This window comes from Ranitomeya variabilis, chromosome 4 (assembly GCF_051348905.1).
Source record: "Ranitomeya variabilis isolate aRanVar5 chromosome 4, aRanVar5.hap1, whole genome shotgun sequence".
In the NCBI taxonomy this organism is placed as follows: Eukaryota; Metazoa; Chordata; class Amphibia; order Anura; family Dendrobatidae; genus Ranitomeya; species Ranitomeya variabilis.
The window spans coordinates 643,681,280-643,706,754 of record NC_135235.1 but is presented as its reverse complement, the minus strand read 5'-3'; the positions used below and the strand labels follow the sequence as shown (position 1 = coordinate 643,706,754).

Here is a 25,475-nt window from a genome sequence, read left to right as displayed (position 1 = left end):
GGGGCCATAACGTTCCTGCAGCACTATATGGGGCCATAACATTCCTGCAGCACTATATGGGGCCATAACATTCCTGCAGCACTATATGAGGCCATAACGTTTGTGCAGCACTATATGGGGCCATAACGTTTCTGCAGCACTATATAGGGCCATAACGTTTCTGCAGCACTATATAGGGGCATAATGTTTGTGCAGCACTATATGGGGCAAGTGTCTGTATGGGGCCATAATTAACGTTTGTAGGGCACTACGGCATATGGGGCAAGTGTCTGTATGGAGCATCTTATAGGGCCATAACGTTTGTGCAGCACTACAAGGGGCAAATATCTTTATAGAGCATCTTATGGGGCCATAATCAGCATTTGTGCAGCATTATATTGGGCAAATGTGTCTATGGAGCATCTTATGGGGCCTTTATTAACCTTTATGCAGGATTATATGGGGCATATTTTAATATGGAACATCTTATGGGGCCATAATGAACAGTATGGAGCATTATATGGGGCTCCTGATTCAATATGGATATTCAAAGACACTTAACCTACTGATGTCTCAATTAATTTTACTTTTATTGGTATCTATTATTACTTTTGACATTCACCGGTAGCTGCTGCATTTTCCCCCCTAGGCTTATACTCGAGTCAATAAGTTTTCCCAGTTTTTTGTGGCAAAATTAGGGGGGTCGGCTTATACTCGAGTATATACGGTATATATATATATATATATAGATAGAGAGAATGTATATATATATATATATATATATATACACATACACATACATGCATACTGTACACACACACACACACACACAGTGCTCAGCATAAGTGAGTAGACCTTAGAAAAGTAAGGTTTTATTCAATGTCTCAATAAACACAAGAACAATTTCTAAAATTGTCAAAATTGAATTTCATAGAATTTTTTTTTTTAAACTATAACATGAAAGTCATGAAAGTAAGCTTAATAATATAACTTTTATTACAAAATCTTCAATTTTACTAAAATTAGTTGATGCAAAAATAAATATACCCCACATCAAAAACTGCTACATCTAGTATTTTGTATGACCTCCATGATTTTTAACCCCTTAAACCCATATGACGTACTATCCCGTCGAGGTGGGGTGGGCCTTAATTCCCACCGACGGGACAGTACGTCATATGCGATCGGCCTCGCTCCCGGGGGGGAGCGTGGCCGATCGCGGCCGGGTGTCAGCTGACTATCGCAGCTGACATCTGGCACTATGTGCCAGGAGCGGTCACAGACCGCCCCCGGCACACTGTGATCAAACATGATCGCAGTGTTCCGGCGGTATAGGGAAGCATTGCGCAGGGAGGGGGCTCCCCGCGGGCTTCCCTGAGACCCCCGGAGCAATGCGATGTGATCGCGTTGCTCCGAGCGTCTCTTACCTCCTATCCCTGCAGGCCCCGGATCCAAAATGGCCGCGGGGCTGCATCCGGGTCCTGCAGGGACTACTTCCGGATCCAGAGCAGGCGCTGGTAAGCCTGCAGCACTGTAAGTCAGATCGTTGATCTGACAGAGTGCTGTGCAAACTGTCAGATCAGCGATCCGCGATGTCCCCCCCTGGGACAAAGTAAAAAAAAAAAATTCCACATGTGTAAAAAAAAAAAAAAAAAATCCTAAATAAAGAAAAAAAAATAAAAATAAATATTATATATATATATATATATATATATATATATATATATATATATATATTTATATTATTCCCATATATACATTTCTTTATCTAAATAAAAAAAAAACAATAAAAGTACACATATTTAGTATCGCCGCGTCCGTAATGACCCAACCTATAAAACTGTCCCACTAGTTAACCCCTTCAGTGAACACCGTAAGAAAAAAAAAAACAAAGGCAAAAAACAACGCTTTATTATCATACCGCTGAACAAAAAGTGGAATAACACGCAATCAAAAAGATAGATATAAATAACCATGGTACCGCTGAAAACGTCATCTTGTCCCGCAAAAAACGAGCCGCCATACAGCAGCACAAGCAAAAAAATAAAAAAGTTATAGTCCTCAGAATAAAGCGATGCCAAAATAATTATTTTTTTCTATAAAATAGCTTTTATCGTATAAAAGCGCCAAAACATAAAAAAATGATATAAATGAGATATCGTTGTAATCGTACTGACCCGAAGAATAAAACTGCTTTATCAATTTTACCAAACGTGGAACGGTATAAATGCCTCCCCCAAAAGAAATTCATGAATAGCTGATTTTTGGTCATTCTGCCTCACAAAAAATCGGAATAAAAAGTGTCCGAAAATGTTACGAATAAAAACGTCAACTCGTCCTGCAAAAAACAAGACCTCACATGACTCCGTGGACCAAAATATGGAAAAATTATAGGTCTCAAAATGTGGACGCAAAAACTTTTTTGCTATAAAAAGCGTCTTTTAGTGTGTGACAGCTGCCAATCATAAAAATCCGCTATAAAAAACGCTATAAAAGTAAATCAAACCCCCCTTCATTACCCCCTTAGTTAGGGAAAAATAATAAAATTAAAAAAATGTATTTATTTCCATTTTCCCATTAGGGTTAGGGCTAGGGTTAGGGCTAGGGTTGGGGTTAGGGTTGGGGCTAAAGTTAGGGTTAGGATTACATTTACGGTTGGGATTAGGGTTGGGATTAGAGTTAGGGTGTGTCAGGGTTAGGGGTGTGGTTAGGGTTACCATTGGGATTAGGGTTGTGTTTGGATTAGGGTTTCAGGTAGAATTGGGGAGTTTCCACTGTTCAGGCACATCAGGGGCTCTCCAAACGTGACATGGCGTCCGATCTCAATTCCAGCCAATTCTGCGTTGAAAAAGTAAAACAGTGCTCCTACCCTTCCGAGCTCTCCCGTGTGCCCAAACAGGGGTTTACCCCAACATATGGGGTATCAGCGTACTCGGGACAAATTGGACAACAAATTTTGGGGTCCAAGTTCTCTTGTTACCCTTGGGAAAATAAAAATTTGGGGGGCTAAAAATCATTTTTGTGGGAAAAAAAAGGATTTTTTATTTTCGCGGCTCTGCGTTGTAAACTGTAGTGAAACACTTGGGGGTTCAAAGTTCTCACAACACATCTAGATAAGTTCCTTGGGAGGTCTAGTTTCCAATATGGGGCCACTTGTTGGGGGTTTCTACTGTTTGGGTACATCAGGGGCTCTGCAAATGCAACGTGACGGCTGCAGACCAATCCATCTAAGTCTGCATTCCAAATGGCGCTCCTTCCCTTCCGAGCTCTGCCATGCCCCCAAACAGTGGTCCCCCCCACATATGGGGTATCAGCGTACTCAGGACAAATTGGACAACAACTATTGGGGTCCAATTTATCCTGTTACCGTTGTGAAAATACAAAACTGGGGGCTAAAAAATCATTTCTGTGAAAAAAAAAAAGGAATTTTTATTTTCACGGCTCTGCGTTATAAATTGTAGTGAAACACTTGGGGGTTCAAAGCTCTCAAAACACATCTAGATGAGTTCCTTAGGGGGTCTACTTTCCAAAATGGTGTCACTTCTGGGGGGTTTTAATGTTTAAGCACATCAGGGGCTCTCCAAACGCGACATGGTGTCCCATCTCAATTCCAGTCAATTTTGCATTGAAAAGTCAAACGGCGCTCCTTCCCTTCCGAGCTCTGCCATGCGCCTAAACAGTGGTTTACCCCCTCATATGGGGTATCAGCGTACTCAGGACAAATTGCACAACAACTTTTGTGGTCTAATTTCTTCTCTTACCCTTGGGAAAATAAAAAAATTGGGGGCGAAAAGATCATTTTTGTGAAAAAATATGATTTTTTATTATTACGGCTCTGCATTATAAACTTCTGTGAAGCACTTGGTGGGTCAAAGTGCTCACCACACATCTAGATAAGTTCCTTAGGGGGTCTACTTTCCAAAATGGTGTCACTTGTGGGGGGTTTCAATGTTTAGGCACATCAGGGGCTCTCCAAACGCAACATGGCGTCCCATCTCAATTCCAGTCAATTTTGCATTGAAAAGTAAAATGGCGCTCCTTTCCTTTAAATTTTGAATTTTTATGCCTTTAACTTTTTACTGACCAGAGGTATTTTCGTGTTTGTGTTTTTGTTTCTTCAGAGTATACTGCAGCCCCCCTCAGAGTATACTGCAGCTCCCCTCAGAGTATACTGCAGCTTTCCTCAGAGTAAGCCTTATCTTGTTCTTCTCACAATACTGATCATAATGAAATTCAGTTCAGTGTAAATCCCTTCCTGGAAAGATCTTCAATGAACAGAATCAAATTAAGAAGATTCTATCACGGTAAGCTCAATTGTTCCAGCTCCAGCACTGGACTCTCCATCCTTTCTCTCTACTGGCATCTTCTGAGTTTCGTCCCCAGCTAATTTGGCACACTCCTTTGACGTTATGCTCTAAGGCCTTATAAGTCAGCTCGGGCAGGGACTCATCACCTGAGACCTCAGGTAGCTCATATCTGCCACTACTTTCCTCAACATCATTCTGCATTTTAACATAGTCTCTAACCCTGCTCTGATACACCACTCAACTTTGATACATATAAACAATGAATGTCCTGACTTGACCTATTCAACTCTGCTACTTTACCCTGCTGTTCATTTCTTCATTGAGCCTCCAGAAGCACTTTGCTACACTGTATAACCAGTCCACATAGCTTCTGTGATATACTTTGCTCTGCCTCATGACTAACTCTACTCTGATTTGCAACTATCTTGACACTTCTTCACCAGTCTCTCAACATTGAGCCTCCAGCTTCATAGTGGACTACTATTCAAGAACTTAAGTTGCTGTACAGTCACTGCAGCCTCCCTTGCTCCTATCGGACCTTCCTGCTGCACCAACATCATTTGATGATGATGCACTATAACTGCTTGCACAGAACAATAGCTTTGAAAATCCACCTCACCAGGTAAGACATAACACCTAAAAGGACATTTCCCTAAGATGACTGACATCCAGGTGTACACAAACACTGGATTTTATCTCTCAACATTTCTGGTTCTATACCTTAGCTCAGGATATTCTGGATATTGTGGTTGCATGCTCTACTTGTGAACAGAACAAATATAATGTTCTCATCTGGCCTTGTTACCTTAACCTGTTTCTAATTCCTCCTTGATCTCAGGACTTTCTAACAGATTTACCATCTGATTGTTGGGGTATTTGAGTGATGGTGGACTGGTTTTCAAACTGCTGTACTTTCTTCTAATTGGTCTTCCCGCAGCCAACCGTCTGTCCTCAGTTATTTATGTGAGCCTTTCCTCTGAATGAATTACCATAGCATATAATTTCTGATAGAAGCACACAATTTGCATCAATTCTTTGGAGTGTAATCTGTGGATTATTGTAAGTCACGTTAGATTTATTTTCCACTCAACCTCTGTCCAAAGAGTCCATATCAAGCAGGTAATTTCCATGGGCTACAAGCAGCACATTCCAGCATCTTTGCAGATACTCAGTTATTTCATGTGTCACAACTAAAGACACTAATTCTAAATTGTTTATCTAGGAGTCCCAGTATTATCTCAGAGTCTTTAAGTCCCGATCCTGAATTCAGGTTACAAAAGTTTTTGGAAATGAAAAGACCCAGGCTAAACCTATATTATCTCATGGTCTGCAAACACTATGGTCCAGCATGTGTTAAAATAATGATAGCATACTCACCTTATTAATTTCTTGACGCTCCTCTCACAATACGGCCCAGGTATGCCGCCAGTCTACGCGATTCCTCTTCCATACCAACATATGACCGCTTTAGCAAATAACGCAGCGGTGTTGTGGCCAGTGATTGACTACAGCAATCTCGTCTGTACAGCCAGAAGAAATGAATGGAGTTTGGACCCTTTTTTCAATCCGAAATGCGTCTTTGCAATATCATCCATTGATACTTTGCCAACAACAATGCATAAAAAAACAAGTCTAAAAAGTCTGACTAGCGTACCCTAAAAAAATTCAACATAAAGTCTACCAGAAAACGGTTAAGAAGAATCTGTAACTTCTCTGCATTAGTGGTTACTACTAGAGATGAGCAAAAATTTCCATGTTCGGTTTATGATCGACAAATTTGGAATATTCGCCAATCAATTCGTTGAATATTCGCCGAACATTACCGAACGCCATTCACGTCAATGGGAGGCAAAAACAAATGCATGCACAACATCTTATGGCCCCAGATGCTGCCAAAACACATCAAATGAAGGACAGACACCAGGAAAGTGGCCCCAATTCACCAACAGTACAAATTTTAGCATGGAACTGCAGCAATCAGCCAGGAATGAGGTATCAGGGTCTGGGACAGCATTTAGAGCTTTCAATTGAACCTCACAGTAAGACAAGGTGAGTGAGGAATCGTTGTAGGCCTCCTGTGCTGGGAGCCCTGATACCACATGCAACATCTCTACCTGCTTTCATGCTGAGCCACACTCAGGTGGCACAAATATCAGTTTTGTAGACTACCATTGTCATAAACATCTAAGGATAGTAATACGGGGGTAGTTGAGTCCAAGGAAGTGTGATGCCTGATGGTCTTGGAGGCATACTGCTACAGGCAACATGCATGAAGGAGACCCAACCAGGAGCCTACACATTTACAAAAATTAGTGGCAGACACAAAGTGGCATCAATTGCAATAAAGAAGAATTAGTATAGCGGGGACCGACATCTTTCACTACAGCCAACCCAGCAGATGGAGACTAACGGGCAAGGTGGTGAAATCACTGTTCTGTATCCCTCTGAAAGCCTGCAAGGGGAGTAACTAGGTGGCCTACCAAATCCCTACTCGGACAAGTGGCAGCAGGTGAAAACTGCAACCCAAGGAGGTACAAAGAGGTGGCATCAGGTGCTACCCCTTGCCTTACCTACAGAATGTGGCAGCTGACCCCCTACAGCGGGTAAGCTGCTACGGCCCTAAAGAATGGATGAAAAATGCAGACAGGCACTGTAGGGACTCTGGAACCACAGGTCCTGATGGGACCGGCGGAGGAACAGAAAAGCATTGGCAGGTGCGGGCTGGACTGGGTGTTAGACAGATGGGCCTGGCAGGTGCGATCTGGACCAGCTGATGGACAGAAGAGCGCAGACAGGTATGAGCAGACGGGCACAGACAGGTAAGAGCAGATGGGTACAGGGTAGACAAGCAGAAAGGCGGACCTGGGGACCCTGACAACTAGCAAGCATGCAAGGCAATCTAACAACTTAGCTCACGCACCTCCATATTGGAGGAGAAGCCTTAAATAGAAGGTGTCGCCCAGCTATAGGTTGGGAATACCTTAGGTTGATGCGGGCAGTCCCTTTAAGACGGAGGGTGTGCACGCGTACACCCTCTAAGCATAGTTCGCGGTCCTACAACTGAACCTTGGTGGACACCAACATATAGGGGGCGAGATGAGGAGGTGGTGTGTGACTGGGAGACACTGAATGTCCTGCCTGGTAGGTACAAGGAGATCCAACAAAGGGCCAAGCCTAATATCAACAGATCAGAAAGTCTGTAGTAAGAGGGAATGGTCCACTGTGTCAAAGACAGTTCCAGGAGAAGGAGGAGGACAAACTTGCGTCACTTTCATTTGGCGGTTAGTAGGTCGTTGGTGACTATAGTCAGGGTACTTTCAGTTGAATGGTGTGGTCTGAAATCAGATTGTAAGCGGTCAAAGAGGGAGCAAGAGGAGAGGTGGAAGGACAGTTCAAAATGCATGTGTTGTTCCAGTAGTTTGGAGGCATAGCGGAGAAATGATATGGAGCGATAGGTAGACACAGAGGATGGGTCAAGGGTGGGCTTTTTGAGTATGGGTGTGATCGAGGTATGTTTTAATCAGGATGGAAAACACCAGTTGTTAGTGACAGGTTGAAGAGGTGGGTTATGCCTGTGATGAAGACTGTGGTAAAGTTTGGAATGAGGTGGGACGTTATTGTGTCAAGTTCCCAGGTGGTGAGGCAAAGAATTCAGCTGAGATGAGAGGAGAGGGAGGGGGAGCTGGTGGACGCAGGAGAGAATTGAAAGTACTGAATAGCTGTTTAGGGTTGTGAGACAGGTATGATATGAGGGATGAGAAGTCGATTTGTTTTACTGCTGTCAGAATTTGAGCAGCATTTTTACAACTTTTGGACGGGCAACTCCGCTCCCTTTCTTTGGCAGCAGTACAATGGTACTCCTATTTCCTACAGTTGCTGCTGGTAAGATGCAGGTTTGCTGGAGAAATATGTCTGACGTGTCCTTGCAGTGCCTTGAGAAAGTATTCCTCCCCCTGGAACTTTTCAACCTTTTCCCACATATCATGCTTCAAACATAAAGATACCAAATGTAAATTTTTGGTGAAGGATCAATAAGTGGAACACAATTGTGAAGTTGAACGAAATTTATTGGTTATTTTAATTTTTTGTGGAAATTCAAAAACTGAAAAGTGGAGCGTGCAATATTATTCGGCCCCTTTACTTTCTTTGACTTTACTTACTTTCAGTGCATCAAACTCACTCCAGAAGTTCATTGTGGATCTCTGAATGATCCAATGTTGTCGTAAAAGCCTAATGATGATAAATATAATCCACCTGTGTGTAATCAAGTCTCTGTATAAATGCACCTGCTCTGTGATAGTCTCAGGGTTCTGTCTGAAGCACAGAGAGCATCATGAAGACCAAAGAACACAACAGGCAGGTCCGTGATACTGTTGTGGAGAAGTTTAAAGCCGAATTTGGATACAAAACAATTTTCAAAACTTTAAACATCCCAAGGAGCACTGTGCAAGCGATCATATTGAAATGGAAGGAGTATCATACCACTGCAAATCTACCAAGACCCGGCCGTCCCTCTAAACTTCCATCTCAAAAAAGGAGAAGACTGATCAGAGATGCAGCCAAGAGGCATATTATCACTCTGGATGAACTGCAGAGATCTACAGCTGAGGTGGGACAGTCTGTCCATAGGACAACAATCAGTCGTACACTGTACAAATGTGGCCTTTATGGTAGAGTGGCAAGAAGAAAGCCATTTCTCTAAGATATCCATAAAAAGTGTTGTTTAAAGTTTGCAACAAGCCACCTGGGAGACACACCAAAATGTGGAAGAAGGTGCTCTGGTCAGATGAAACCAAAATCGAACTTTTTGGCAACAATGCCAAACGATATGTTTGGCGTAAAGGCAACACAGCTCATCACCCTGAAAACACCATCCCCACTGTCAAACATGGTGGTGGCAGCATCATGGTTTGGGCCTGCTTTTCTTCAGCAGGGACAGGGAAGATGGTTAAAATTGATGGGAAGATGGATGGAGCCAAATACAGGACCATTCTTGAAGAAAACCTGTTAGAGTCTGCAAAAGACCTGAGACTGGAACGGAGATTTGTCTTCCAACAAGACAATGATCCCAAACAGAAAGCAAAATCTACAATGGAATGGTTCACAAATAAACATATCCAGGTGTTAGAATGGCCAAGCCAAAGTCCAGACCTCAATCCAATCGAGAATCTGTGGAAAGAGCTGAAAACAAACGATCTCCATCAAACTTCACTGAGCTCGAGCTATTTGCCAAGGAAAAATGGGCAAGAATTTCAGTCTCTCAATGTACAAAACTGATAGAGACATACCCCAATCGACTTCCAGCTGTAATCACAGCAAAAGGTGGCGCAACAAAGTATTAAGTTAAAGGGGACTAATAATATTGCACACCCCACTTTTCAGTTTTTGAATTTTCACAAAAATTTAAAATAACCAATAAATTTCATTCATCTTCACAATTGTGTTCCATTTGTTGTTGATTCTTCACCAAAAAATTACATTTGGGATCTTTATGTTTGAAGCATGATATGTGGGAAAAGGTTGATGAGTTCCAGGGGGCCAAATACTTTCGCAAGGTACTGTACATGAACTGATCAGGAAAAGGGCCATGACGACAAAGGGAATGGGAATGTACAACAGGATCAATAACAGGGCGGCTATGAGAAGTATGAGATCCAGGATCCAACCTACAATACATACTCATTTACCCAACACCAATTACCAGAGAGCGCTTGATACTCGTCAGAAGATGGGTGTAACAGATGCATGTCTCAACCTATGTATAAAAGATGCCAGTGAGAAATTGGATGCCAAAGATACACATAATCTAGAAGACAGGCTCAAAACAATTTCAAACTCAGATCTCGGCTGCTGTATCACATTTGTAAAAAAAACTAAAATAAATTAATTTTAATGTATAACAGCTCTGCACACAGAACAATTTCAACATCACTAAATGAAAAGGTTGGATATAGCGGGCTGTATCATGTTTATCAACAGAAAAAAAAAAAATATTTTAATGCACGTTAGGTCTGCAGACAAGTTCATATCACCGCCACAACATGACAATGTAAGATATGACGGGCTGTATCACATTCAGCAACAGAAAAATGTGAGGTTTTTTTAATGCGTGTTAGGTCTGCGCACAGATACATATCACTGCCACAACATGACAATGTGGGATACGGTGGGCTGTATCACATTCAGCAACAGAAAATATTATAGATATTTTTTATGTGCCTTAGGTCTGCAGACAGTTTTATATCACCACAGCACTAAATGACAAGGTGGGATACAGCAGGCTGTTTCACATTCAGCTAGTGAAAAAATATTAATTAGAATGCTACAGTCGTGCATGGAGCACAATGGAAGCTTTCTTTGTGGACCTCAGTAATGGCCCAAAATGAAAAAAGTGCCAGAAGGTAAATTTAACAGCCACACTGGACACCATCTAGCTACACTATATGACTGATATACAACCGCCTAACTAACTAAAATCTTGCTGTTATCAGTGCCAGCATCAGGAGCAGCCTCTCTGCTCTGTTACGGTGTTAATATGGCGCTAAAACAAGATGTCCGCTAATTATGGAGAGGGACATGTGATTTGAGCAGCCAATGACACAATCTGTTGTGGGTGTTTCCTGCTCCCTGATTGGCTAGCCGCAATGTGCACACATACAGGTCCTTCTCAAAAAATTAGCATATAGTGTTAAATTTCATTATTTACCATAATGTAATGATTACAATTAAACTTTCATATATTATAGATTCATTATCCACCAACTGAAATTTGTCAGGTCTTTTCTTGTTTTAATACTGATGATTTTGGCCTACAACTCCTGATAACCCAAAAAACCTGTCTCAATAAATTAGCATATCAAGAAAAGGTTCTCTAAACGACCTATTACCCTAATCTTCTGAATCAACTAATTAACTCTAAACACATGCAAAAGATACCTGAGGCTTTTAAAAACTCCCTGCCTGGTTCATTACTCAAAACCCCCATCATGGGTAAGACTAGCGACCTGACAGATGTCAAGAAGGCCATCATTGACACCCTCAAGCAAGAGGGTAAGACCCAGAAAGAAATTTCTCAACAAATAGGCTGTTCCCAGAGTGCTGTATCAAGGCACCTCAATTGTAAGTCTGTTGGAAGGAAACAATGTGGCAGAAAACGCTGTACAACGAGAAGAGGTGACCGGACCCTGAGGAAGATTGTGGAGAAGGACCGATTCCAGACCTTGGGGAACCTGAGGAAGCAGTGGACTGAGTCTGGTGTGGAAACATCCAGAGCCACCGTGCACAGGCGTGTGCAGGAAATGGGCTACAGGTGCCGCATTCCCCAGGTAAAGCCACTTTTGAAGCAGCACTGGACTGTTGCTAAGTGGTCCCAAGTACTTTTTTCTGATGAAAGCAAATTTTGCATGTCATTCGGAAATCAAGGTGCCAGAGTCTGGAGGAAGACTGGGGAGAAGGAAATGCCAAAAAGCCTGAAGTCCAGTGTCAAGTACCCACAGTCAGTGATGGTGTGGGGTGCCATGTCAGCTGCTGGTGTTGGTCCACTGTGTTTCATCAAGGGCAGGGTCAATGCAGCTAGCTATCAGGAGATTTTGGAGCACTTCATGCTTCCATCGGCTGAAATGCTTTATGGAGATGAAGATTTCATTTTTCAGCACGACCTGGCACCTGCTCACAGTGCCAAAACCACTGGTAAATGGTTTACTGACCATGGTATTACTGTGCTCAATTGGCCTGCCAACTCTCCTGACCTGAACCCCATAGAGAATCTGTGGGATATTGTGAAGAGAAAGTTGAGAGACGCAAGACCCAACACTCTGGATGAGCTTAAGGCCGCTATTGAAGCATCCTGGGCCTCCATAACATCTCAGCAGTGTCACAGGCTGATTGCCTCCATGCCACGCCGCATTGAAGCAGTCATTTCTGCCAAAGGATTCCCGACCAAGTATTGAGTGCATAACTGAACATTATTATTTGATGGTTTTTTTGTTTGTTATTAAAAAACACTTTTATTTGATTGGACGGTTGAAATATGCTAATTTATTGAGACAGGTTTTTTGGGTTATCAGGAGTTGTAGGCTAAAATCATCAGTATTAAAACAATAAAAGACCTGACAAATTTCAGTTGGTGGATAATGAATCTATAATATATGAAAGTTTAATTGTAATCATTACATTATGGTAAATAATGAAATTTAACACTATATGCTAATTTTTTGAGAAGGACCTGTACAGATCGGGTAAAAAAAGACTGTTTACATGAACGCCGCACCTCTGAGTTCTGCAAACCCCCTGTTTGTTTCCGATCACAAATCCGAATGTGCCATATTCATGCTGAATTTATGTTTGGCGATCGTTTTCTGAACAAATTCGCTCATCACTAGTTACTACTCACCTGTGCAGTTATCTGTAGGAATTTCCTCTTTACACGGCTCATCGCCCCTCACATATGTCTCTGTAGTATAACCCTATAACATTTTTTTAGAAGACACAAATAGATGGAGAATTATTAAATTAAATTGAAGAATAATAGTCATTAAATTAATATGACAGCAGTAGTTATCACATAGCTACAGGTCTCCTGTATAAATCTAACCTGCCAGCTCCTAATTCTAGCCAGCAGTCTTCATAACCAGAAAATTGGGAGAAGATCCAGACAACATCTAATGTCAATGATCAGCTTTATTCGGTCATTTCCACCAGGTATAAAACATACACAGAATGGACACTTTATTAGAGACACCCATCTAGTAATACATTTGGTCTCCGTTGGCCTTCAGAATCTCAGCAATTTGTGGTGTTGTTGGTTCCATTAGGTGATGAAATCATTCAGCTGCAATATTGGCCAATGCCAACAGGATAGCTTCTTGCTGAACCTTGTTCCATAGACTTTTGGCCTTATGTTTAAGGGTTTATAGGCGCAATGAAGTGATGAGCTTGTGTCACGAAGTGACTGTCCTGGCGTGACACGACCCAACGGGTTGTTGCTGACAAAACGACGAAACACACACAAGGGTACACCGGGGACACTTTAACAACGGTGCCCTAAACTTCCTGATGTCCCTACACAGGTTCTTTCAACCTGTCGCCGAGCTGGATACCTTAGCCCTCACTCGCCCTGCACCAATCCCTGGGTGGGGAATTGGCAGGTGAAAGCACTGATCCCACCGCTGCACTAATACAACACAGGGAAAGTTATACAACAAAGGGACAAAGAAACAATAACACCACACTTAGCTTTCTCTGCTGCAATGCACCGTACAGCAGAGTAATGCACCAGGTATGTGAATTCAGCTGAAGAACAACCGCACTCAGCAAGCTCCTTTTCCAGCAAGGTTGGTATCCTAAAGGACCTGTATAACCAACAGTCAGCTGATGCATCAGGTGACCTTATGAAGGATGGTGGGAGTGGTCACCAACATCAGCTGACCCAGCAGCAATGCAATGCAATGCAATAACACCAGCGGCCACCAGGGGAAAACTGCATTAACCCCAAATGACCAGAAAGGAAAAAAGGTTTTAATCAGAGGGAAACCAGATCTGCCACAGATCCAAACCTGGATGGTGACAGCGTGTTTCTCCACAATGCTAAGGTAGGACTGGGCAATTTTGCCTAAAAGTAAAATCTTATTTTGATTTTTTTTTAACGCTTTTAGACTATTCTCTTTTTGCTAAACTTGATCAACGTATATAATCTGTCAATGGTGAAAAAACGAATAAATTAAATAGGACATCAGCACACCAATAATGGACTTAGCAGGAAACATAAAAAAAAAAAACACAGGTTCTAGTGAGGGTTCTTTGTAAGAATCTGTTCACACCCGCATTGCAAAGGGGTTATTACTGTTTCAGAAAACACCTGTTCCATGGCAGCAATTTGTTTAAAAAACAAACAAACAAAACTTTGCAGTAGTCACCCTTCCAGGCAGGGCTGGATTGGGACAAAAAAGCAGCCCTGCCACACAAACCCCACCAGCCCACATACAAACACTCCCCATACCTGATCAGTGGATTTTGCTATACTCTGAACTGTGTATACTTCTGTCCTGTATAAATGGTGTAATTCTCAGTATCAATTCTTATTATGTATGTATTTATGTGTACATATATATACACTCACCGGCCACTTTATTAGGTACACCATGCTAGTAATGGGTTGGACCCCCTTTTGCCTTCAGAACTGCCTCAATTCTTCGTGGCATAGATTCAACAAGGTGCTGGAAGCATTCCTCAGAGATTTTGGTCCATATTGACATGATGGCATCACACAGTTGCCGCAGATTTGTCGGCTGCACATCCCAAAGATGCTCCATACAAGGCAGGATGGATCCATGCTTTCATGTTGTTTACGCCAAATTCTGACCCTACCATCCGAATGTCGCAGCAGAAATCGAGACTCATCAGACCAAGCAACGTTTTTCCAATCTTCTACTGTCCAATTTCGATGAGCTTGTACAAATTGTAGCCTCAGTTTCCTGTTCTTAGCTGAAAGGAGTGGTACCCGGTGTGGTCTTCTGCTGCTGTAGCCCATCTGCCTCAAAGTTCGACGCACTGTGCGTTCAGAGATGCTCTTAGGCCTACCTTGGTTGTAACGGGTGGCGATTTGAGTCACTGTTGCCTTTCTATCAGCTCGAACCAGTCTGCCCATTCTCCTCTGACCTCTGGCATCAACAAGGCATTTCCGCCCACAGAACTGCCGCTCACTGGATTTTTTTTCTTTTTCGGACCATTCTCTGTAAACCCTAGAGATGGTCGTGCGTGAAAATCCCAGTAGATCAGCAGTTTCTGAAATACTCAGACCAGCCCTTCTGGCACCAACAACCATGCCACGTTCAAAGGCACTCAAATCACCTTTCTTCCCCATACTGATGCTCGGTTTGAACTGCAGGAGATTGTCTTGACCATGTCTACATGCCTAAATGCACTGAGTTGCCGCCATGTGATTGGCTGATTAGAAATTAAGTGTTAACAAGAAGTTGGACAGGTGTACCTAATAAAGTGGCCAGTGAGTGTATATATATATATATTTACTAGCTATTGAACCCGTTCTACGCCCGGGTGGCGAGCATTTATATTGGTATATGGTCTCCATCCTGGTATGTGCTGCTCCCATCTTGCTCTCCCATCCTGTCATGTGCTGCTCCATCCTGCGCCCCCATCCTGTCATGGGCTGCTCCATCCTGCGCCCCCATCCTGTCATGTGCTGCTCCATCCTGCATCCCCATCCCGTCATGTGCTCCCATCCTGCGCCCCCATCCGGTGATATGCTGCTCCATCCTACACCCCCATCCTGTCATGTGTGTGCGCCCCCATTCTGTCATGTGCTGCTCCCATCCTGTGCCCCCATTCTGTCATGTGCTGCTCCCATCCTGTGCCCCCATCCTGTCATGTGCTGCTCCCATTCAGTCATGTGCTCCCATCCTGCACCCCCATCCTGTCATGTGTGCACCCCCATTCTGTCATGTGCTGCTGCCATCGTGCGCAATCATTCTGTCATGTGCTGCTCCCATCCTGCGCCCCCATTCTGTCATGTGCTGCTCCCATCCTGCGCCCCCATTCTGTCATGTGGTGCTCCCATCCTGCGCCCCCATTCTGTCATGTGCTGCTCCCATCCTGTACCCCCATTCTGTTGTAATGTGCTGCACCCATTCTGCCTGTTCCTGTTTCCATTCTGCCATATGTTGCTCTCATCTTTCTCTCTCCAGCTCTACTGCCCGAGTGCGGCTGTGCTGAGTGCGGGCGGCTGTGCGTGGCTGTGCTGAGTGCGGGCGGCTGTGCTGAGTGTGGGCGGCTGTGCGTGGCGGTGCTGAGTGCGGGCGGCTGTGCGTGGCTGTGCTGAGTGCGGGCGGCTGTGCGTGGCTGTGCTGAGTGCCGGCGGCTGTGCTGAGTGCGGGCGGCTCTGCGTGGCGGTGCTGAGTGCGAGCGGCTGTGCGTGGCGGTGCTGAGTGCGGGCGGCTGTGCGTGGCGGTGCTGAGTGCCGGCGGCTGTGCGTGGCTGTGCTGAGTGCCGGCGGCTGTGCTGAGTGCCGGCGGCTGTGCTGAGTGCCGGTGGCTGTGCTGAGTGCCGGCGGCTGTGCTGAGTGCGGGAGGCTGTGCGTGGCTGTGCTGAGTGCGGGCAGCTGTGCTGAGTGCGGGCGGCTGTGCTGAGTGCGGGCGGCTGTGCTGAGTGCGGGCGGCTGTGAGTGGCGGTGGTGAGTGCGGGCGGCTGTGCGTGGCGCTGGTGAGTGCGGGCGGCTGTGCGTGGTGGTGCTGAGAGTGCGGGCGGCTGTGTGTGGCGGTGGTGAGTGCGGGCGGCTGTGCGTGGCGGTGGTGAGTGCGGGCGGCTGTGCGTGACGGTGGTGAGTGCAGGCGGCTGTGCGTGGTGGTGCTGAGAGTGCGGGCGGCTGTGCGTGGTAGTGCTGAGTGCGGGCGGCTGTGCGTGGCGGTGCTGTCATGATCTCCATGGCCAGAGAACTAGCATAAGCCTCTATAGGAACAAGCTCTTGGAAGATGTAACTATACTGACCATGAACTAAACCTACCGCATCATCTAGAAGTAGCCAGGTAGCATGTCCTACTTTTTATCCCTATATGCCCAGCGCCGGCCGGAGAACTAAATAATGCTAGCAGAGGGAAATATAAGACCTGACTCACCTCTAGAGAAATGCCCAAAAAAAAAGGAGACAGAAGCCCCCCACATATATTGGCGGTGATATGAGATGAAACAACAAACGCAGCAGGAAAATAGTTTTAGCAAATTTGAGGTCCGCTTTCTAGATAGCAGAAGACAGAAAGCATACTTTCATGGTCAGTAGAAAACCCTAACAAAACACATCCAGAAATTACTTTAGGACTCTGGCATTAACTCATAATACCAGAGTGGCAATTCCTGATCAACAAGAGCTTTCCAGACACAGTAACGAAACTGCAGCTGTGAACTGGAACCAAAATACAAAAACAAAACATGGACGAATGTCCAACTTATCTAGTAGATGTCTGGGAGCAGGAACAAGCACAGAGAGGCTTCTGATAACATTGTTGACCGGCAAGCATCTAACAGAGAAGCCAGGTTATATAGCGACACCCAGATCTAATCAGAACAGGTGAACAGGGAAGATGATGTCACAAGTTCAATTCCACCAGTAGCCACCGGGGGAGCCCAGAATCCAAATTCACAACAGTACCCCCCCCTCAAGGAGGGGGCACCGAACCCTCACCAGAACCACCAGGGCGATCAGGATGGGCCCTATGAAAGGCACGAACCAGATCAGAGGCATGAACATCAGATGCAGTGACCCAAGAATTATCCTCCTGGCCATATCCCTTCCACTTGACCAGATACTGGAGTCTCCGTCTGGAAACACGGGAGTCTAGGATTTTTTCCACAACGTACTCCAACTCACCCTCAACCAACACCGGAGCAGGAGGCTCAACGGAAGGCACAACCGGTGCCTCATACCTGCGCAATAACGACCGATGAAAAACGTTATGAATAGAAAAGGATGCAGGGAGGTCCAAACGGAAGGAAACAGGGTTAAGAATCTCCAATATTTTATACGGACCGATGAACCGAGGCTTAAACTTAGGAGATGAGACCCTCATAGGGACAAAACGAGAAGACAACCACACCAAATCTCCAACACAAAGCCGAGGACCAACACGACGGTGACGGTTGGCAAAAAGCTGAGTCTTCTCCTGGGACAACTTTAAATTGTCCATCACCTGCCCCCAGATATGATGCAATCTCTCCACCACCGCATCCACTCCAGGACAATCCGAGGATTCCATCTGACCGGAGGAAAATCGAGGATGGAACCCCGAATTACAGAAAAACGGGGAAACCAAGGTGGCAGAGCTGGCCCGATTATTGAGGGCGAACTCCGCCAATGGCAAAAAAGCAACCCAATCATCCTGGTCAGCAGACACAAAACACCTCAGATATGTCTCCAGGGTCTGATTAGTCCGCTCGGTCTGGCCATTAGTCTGAGGGTGAAAAGCAGACGAAAAAGACAAATCTATGCCCATCCTAGCACAAAATGCCCGCCAAAATCTAGACACAAATTGGGTTCCTCTGTCAGAAACGATATTCTCAGGAATACCATGCAAACGAACAACATTTTGAAAAAACAGGGGCACCAACTCGGAAGAAGAAGGCAATTTGGGCAGGGGAACCAAATGAACCATCTTAGAAAAACGGTCACACACCACCCAGATGACAGACATCTTCTGAGAAACAGGCAGATCTGAAATAAAATCCATCGAGATGTGTGTCCAAGGCCTCTTAGGAATAGGCAAGGGCAACAATAATCCACTAGCCCGAGAACAACAAGGCTTGGCCCGAGCACAAACGTCACAAGACTGCACAAAGCCTCGCACATCTCGTGACAGGGAAGGCCACCAGAAGGATCTTGCCACCAAATCCCTGGTACCAAAAATTCCAGGATGACCTGCCAACGCAGAAGAATGCACCTCAGAGATGACTTTACTGGTCCAATCATCAGGAACAAACAGCCTATCAGGCGGACAACGATCCGGTCTATCCGCCTGAAACTCCTGCAAGGCCCGCCGCAGGTCTGGAGAAACGGCTGACAAGATAACTCCCTCCTTAAGAATACCTGTGGGGTCAGAGTTGCCAGGTGAATCAGGCTCAAAACTCCTAGAAAGGGCATCCGCCTTAACATTCTTAGAACCTGGTAGGTACGATACCACAAAATTAAACCGAGAAAAAAATAATGACCAGCGCGCCTGTCTAGGATTCAGGCGCCTGGCGGTCTCAAGATAAATCAAATTTTTGTGGTCAGTCAATACCACCACCTGATGTCTGGCCCCCTCGAGCCAATGGCGCCACTCCTCAAACGCCCACTTCATGGCCAAAAGCTCCCGATTCCCAACATCATAATTCCGCTCAGCGGGCGAAAATTTACGGGAAAAGAAGGCACAAGGCCTCATCACGGCGCAGTCAGAACTTTTCTGCGACAACACTGCCCCAGCTCCGATCTCAGAAGCGTCGACCTCAACCTGAAAAGGAAGAGTCACATCAGGCTGACGCAACACAGGGGCAGAAGAAAAACAGCGCTTAAGCTCCTGAAAGGCCTCCACAGCATCAGGGGACCAATTAGCAACATCAGCACCCTGTCTAGTCAAATCGGTCAATGGCTTAACGACATCCGAAAAACCAGAAATAAATCGACGATAAAAGTTGGCAAAGCCCAAAAATTTCTGAAGACTTTTAAGAGAAGAGGGCTGCGTCCAATCACAAATAGCTTGAACCTTGACAGGATCCATCTCAATGGAAGAGGGAGAAAAAATATATCCCAAAAAGGAAATTCTCTGAACCCCAAAAACGCACTTAGAACCCTTGACACACAGAGAATTAGACCGCAAAACCTGAAAAACCCTCTTAACTTGCCGGACATGAGAGTCCCAGTCATCCGAAAAAATCAGAATATCATCCAGATACACTATCATAAATTTATCCAAAAAATCGCGGAAAATATCATGCATAAAGGACTGGAAGACTGAAGGGGCATTAGAAAGACCAAAAGGCATCACCAAATACTCAAAGTGGCCCTCGGGCGTATTAAATGCGGTTTTCCACTCATCCCCCTGCCTGATCCGCACCAAATTATACGCCCCACGGAGATCAATCTTAGAGAACCACTTGGCCCCCTTTATGCGAGCAAACAAATCAGTCAGCAACGGCAATGGGTATTGATATTTAACCGTGATTTTATTCAAAAGCCGATAATCAATACATGGTCTCAAAGAGCCGTCTTTTTTTGACACAAAGAAAAAACCGGCTCCTAAGGGAGATGACGATGGACGAATATGTCCCTTTTCCAAGGACTCCTTTATATATTCTCGCATAGCAGCATGTTCAGGCACAGACAGATTAAATAAACAACCCTTTGGGTATTTACTACCCGGAATTAAATCTATAGCACAATCGCACTCACGGTGCGGAGGTAGTGAACCAAGCTTGGGTTCTTCAAAGACGTCACGATAGTCAGACAGGAACTCAGGGATTTCAGAGGGGATAGATGATGAAATGGACACCAAAGGTACGTCCCCATGAGTCCCCTTACATCCCCAGCTCAACACAGACATAGCTCTCCAGTCAAGGACTGGGTTGTGAGACTGCAGCCATGGCAATCCCAGCACCAAATCCTCATGTAGATTATACAGCACTAGAAAACGAATAGTCTCCTGGTGATCCGGATTAATACACATAGTCACTTGTGTCCAGTATTGTGGTTTATTATTAGCCAATGGGGTGGAGTCAATCCCCTTCAGAGGAATAAGAGTTTCCAAAGGCTCTAAATCATACCCACAACGATTGGCAAAGGACCAATCCATAAGACTCAAAGCGGCGCCAGAGTCGATATAGGCGTCAGTAGTAATAGATGACAAAGAGCAAATCAGGGTCACAGACAAAATAAATTTAGACTGTAAAGTGCCAATGGAAACAGATTTATCAAGCTTTTTAGTACGTTTAGAGCATGCTGATATAACATGAGTAGAATCCCCACAATAGAAACACAACCCATTTTTCCGTCTAAAATTCTGCCGCTCGCTTCTGGACAGAATTCTATCACACTGCATGCTTTCTGGCGTCTTCTCAGTGGACACCGCCAGATGGTGCACTGGTTTGCGCTCCCGCAGACGCCTATCGATCTGAATGGCCATTGTCATGGACTCATTCAGACCCGCAGGCACAGGGAACCCCACCATAACATCCTTAATGGCATCAGAGAGACCCTCTCTGAAAGTAGCCGCCAAGGCACACTCATTCCACTGAGTAAGCACAGACCATTTACGGAATCTTTGGCAGTAAATTTCAGCTTCATCTTGCCCCTGCGATAGGGACATCAAAGTTTTTTCTGCCTGAAGTTCCAAATGAGGTTCCTCATACAGCAAGCCCAAGGCCAAAAAAAACGCATCCACATTGCGCAACGCAGGATCCCCTGGTGCCAATGCAAAAGCCCAGTCTTGAGGGTCGCCGCGGAGCAAGGAAATCACAATCCCAACCTGCTGTGCAGGGTCTCCAGCAGAACGAGATTTCAGGGACAAAAATAGCTTACAATTATTTCTAAAATTCTGAAAGCTAGATCTATTCCCTGAGAAGAATTCCGGCAAAGGAATTCTCGGCTCAGATACCGGAGCATGAATAATAAAATCTTGCAAATTTTGTACTTTCGTGGTGAGATTATTCAAACCTGCAGTTACACTCTGAAGATCCATTATTAACAGGTGAACACAAAGCCATTCAAAGATTATAAGGAGAGAGAAAAAAAAGAAAGACTGCAGCATAGACAGACTGGCAAGTGATCCAATTAAGAGCACAGAAAAAAAAAAAAAAAACTCTCAGCAGACTTCTTATTTCTCTCCTTTCTCAGCCAAGGATTTTAACCCTTTAGTGGGCCGGTCAAACTGTCATGATCTCCATGGCCAGAGAACTAGCATAAGCCTCTATAGGAACAAGCTCTTGGAAGATGTAACTATACTGACCATGAACTAAACCTACCGCATCATCTAGAAGTAGCCAGGTAGCATGTCCTACTTTTTATCCCTATATGCCCAGCGCCGGCCGGAGAACTAAATAATGCTAGCAGAGGGAAATATAAGACCTGACTCACCTCTAGAGAAATGCCCAAAAAAAAAGGAGACAGAAGCCCCCCACATATATTGGCGGTGATATGAGATGAAACAACAAACGCAGCAGGAAAATAGTTTTAGCAAATTTGAGGTCCGCTTTCTAGATAGCAGAAGACAGAAAGCATACTTTCATGGTCAGTAGAAAACCCTAACAAAACACATCCAGAAATTACTTTAGGACTCTGGCATTAACTCATAATACCAGAGTGGCAATTCCTGATCAACAAGAGCTTTCCAGACACAGTAACGAAACTGCAGCTGTGAACTGGAACCAAAATACAAAAACAAAACATGGACGAATGTCCAACTTATCTAGTAGATGTCTGGGAGCAGGAACAAGCACAGAGAGGCTTCTGATAACATTGTTGACCGGCAAGCATCTAACAGAGAAGCCAGGTTATATAGCGACACCCAGATCTAATCAGAACAGGTGAACAGGGAAGATGATGTCACAAGTTCAATTCCACCAGTAGCCACCGGGGGAGCCCAGAATCCAAATTCACAACACGGTGCTGAGTGCCGGCGGCTGTGCGTGGCTGTGCTGAGTGTCGGCGGCTGTGCTGAGTGCGGGCGGCTGTGCTGAGTGCGGGCGGCTGTGCTGAGTGCGGGCGGCTGTGCTGAGTCCGGCGGCTGTGCGTGGCGGTGGTGAGTGCGGGCGGCTGTGCGTGGCGGTGGTGAGTGCGGGCGGCTGTGCGTGGTGGTGCTGAGAGAGCGGGCGGCTGTGCGTGGCGGTAGTGAGTGCGGGCGGCTGTGCGTGGTGGTGCTGAGAGTGCGGGCGGCTGTGCGTGGTAGTGCTGAGTGCGGGCGGCTGTGCGTGGCGGTGCTGAGTGCCGGCGGCTGTGCGTGGCTGTGCTGAGTGTCGGCGGCTGTGCTGAGTGCGGGCGGCTGTGCTGAGTGCGGGCGGCTGTGCTGAGTCCGGCGGCTGTGCGTGGCGGTGGTGAGTGCGGGCGGCTGTGCGTGGTGGTGCTGAGAGAGCGGGCGGCTGTGCGTGGCGGTAGTGAGTGCGGGCGGCTGTGCGTGGTGGTGCTGAGAGAGCGGGCGGCTGTGCGTGGCGGTGGTGAGTGCGGGTGGCTGTGTTGGTGGTGCTGAGAGTGCGGGCGGCTGTGCGTGGCGGTGGTGAGTTCGGGCGGCTGTTCATGGCGGTGGTGAGTGCGGGCGGCTGTGCGTGGCGGTGGTGAGTGCTGCTCCATCCTGCGCCCCCATCCTGTCATGGGCTGCTCCATCCTGCGCCCCCATCCTATCATGTGCTGCTCCATCCTGCATCCCCATCCTGTCATGTGCTCCCATCCTGCGCCCCCATCCTGTGATATGCTGCTCCATCCTACACCCCCATCCTGTCATGTGTGTGCGCCCCCATCCTGTCATGTGGTGCTCCATCCTGCATCCCCATCCTGTCATGTGCTCCCATCCTGCTCCCCCATCCTATTATGTGCTGCTCCATCCTGCGTCTCCATCCTGTCATGTGCTCCCATCCTGCGCCCCCATCCTGTGATATGCTGCTCCATCCTACACCCCCATCCTGTCATGTGTGTGCGCCTCCATTCTGTCATGTGCTGCTCCCATCCTGTGCCCCCATCCTGTCATGTGCTGCTCCCATTCTGTCATGTGCTCCCATCCTGCACCCCATCCTGTCATGTGTGCGCCCCCATTCTGTCATGTGCTGCTGCCATCGTGCGCAATCATTCTGTCATGTGCTGCTCCCATCCTGCGCCCCCATTCTGTCATGTGCTGCTCCCATCCTGCGCCCCCATTCTGTCATGTGGTGCTCCCATCCTGCGCCCCCATTCTGTCATGTGGTGCTCCCATCCTGCGCCCCCATTCTGTCATGTGCTGCTCCCATCCTGTGCCCCCATTCTGTTGTAATGTGCTGCACCCATTCTGCCTGTTCCTGTTTCCATTCTGCCATATGTTGCTCTCATCTTTCTCTCTCCGGCTCTACTGCCCGAGTGCGGCTGTGCTGAGTGCGGGCCGCTGTGCTGAGTGCGGGCGGCTGTGCGTGGCTGTGCTGAGTGCGGGCGGCTGTGCGGGGCTGTGCTGAGTGCGGGCGGCTGTGCGGGGCTGTGCTGAGTGCCGGCGGCTGTGCTGAGTGCCGGCGGCTGTGCTGAGTGCGGGCGGCTGTGCGTGGCGGTGCTGAGTGCGGGCGGCTGTGCGTGGCGGTGCTGAGTGCGGGCGGCTGTGCGTGGCGGTGCTGAGTGCGGGCGGCTGTGCGTGGCTGTGCTGAGTGCCGGCGGCTGTGTGTGGCTGTGCTGAGTGCCGGCGGCTGTGCGTGGCTGTGCTGAGTGACGGCGGCTGTGCTGAGTGCCGGCGGCTGTGCTGAGTGCGGGCGGCTGTGCGTGGCGGTGGTGAGTACGGGCGGCTGTGCGTGGCGGTGGTGAGTGCGGGCGGCTGTGCGTGGCGGTGGTGAGTGCGGGCGGCTGTGCGTGGTGGTGCTGAGAGTGCGGGCGGCTGTGCGTGGCGGTGCTGAGTGCGGGCGGCTGTGCGTGGCGGTGCTGAGTGCGGGTGGCTGTGCGTGGCGGTGCTGAGTGCGGGCGGCTGTGCGTGGCTGTGCTGAGTGCCGGCGGCTGTGCTGAGTGCCGGCGGCTGTGCTGAGTGCCGGCGGCTGTGCTGAGTGCCGGCGGCTGTGCTGAGTGCGGGAGGCTGTGCTGAGTGCGAGCGGCTGTGCGTGGCGGTGGTGAGTGCGGGCGGCTGTGCGTGGCGGTGGTGAGTGCGGGCGGCTGTGCGTGGCGGTGGTGAGTGCGGGCGGCTGTGCGTGGCGGTGGTGAGTGCGGGCGGCTGTGCGTGGCTGTGGTGAGTGCGGGCGGCTGTGCGTTGTGGTGCTGAGAGTGCGGGCGGCGGTGGTGAGTTCGGGCGGCTGTTCATGGCGGTGGTGAGTGCGGGCGGCTGTGCGTGGCGGTGGTGAGTCCTGCTCCATCCTGCGCCCCCATCCTGTCATGGGCTGCTCCATCCTGCGCCCCCATCCTATCATGTGCTGCTCCATCCTGCATCCCCATCCTGTCATGTGCTCCCATCCAGCGCCCCCATCCTGTGATATGCTGCTAAATCCTACACCCCCATCCTGTCATGTGTGTGCGCCCCCATCCTGTCATGTGGTGCTCCATCCTGCATCCCCATCCTGTCATGTGCTCCCATCCTGCTCCCCCATCCTATTATGTGCTGCTCCATCCTGCGTCTCCATCCTGTCATGTGCTCCCATCCTGCGCCCCCATCCTGTGATATGCTGCTCCATCCTACACCCCCATCCTGTCATGTGTGTGCGCCCCCATTCTGTCATGTGCTGCTCCCATCCTGTGCCCCCATCCTGTCATGTGCTGCTCGCATTCTGTCACGTGCTCCCATCCTGCACCCCCATCCTGTCATGTGTGCGCCCCCATTCTGTCATGTGCTGCTGCCATCGTGCGCAATCATTCTGTCATGTGCTGCTCCCATCCTGCGCCCCCATTCTGTCATGTGCTGCTCCCATCCTGCGCCCCCATTCTGTCATGTGGTGCTCCCATCCTGCGCCCCCATTCTGTCATGTGCTGCTCCCATCCTGTGCCCCCATTCTGTTGTAATGTGCTGC

At 47.2% G+C, this 25,475-nt stretch overlaps 2 protein-coding genes across 2 annotated transcripts in view; both read right to left on the bottom strand.

Moving 5' to 3' along the window:
- LOC143767376 (uncharacterized) overlaps nt 1–25,475 on the bottom strand; it is a 125,111-nt gene that overhangs the window by 59,337 nt on the left and 40,299 nt on the right. The window lies entirely within an intron of this gene.
- Nucleotides 1–25,475, bottom strand: part of LOC143767409 (gastrula zinc finger protein XlCGF66.1-like) — a 69,369-nt gene that overhangs the window by 3,780 nt on the left and 40,114 nt on the right. The window contains exon 3 of the mRNA XM_077255740.1: nt 12,679–12,751. Within this exon, the coding sequence (XP_077111855.1) occupies nt 12,679–12,751 (73 nt within the window). The remainder of the gene's footprint in view (nt 1–12,678; nt 12,752–25,475) is intronic.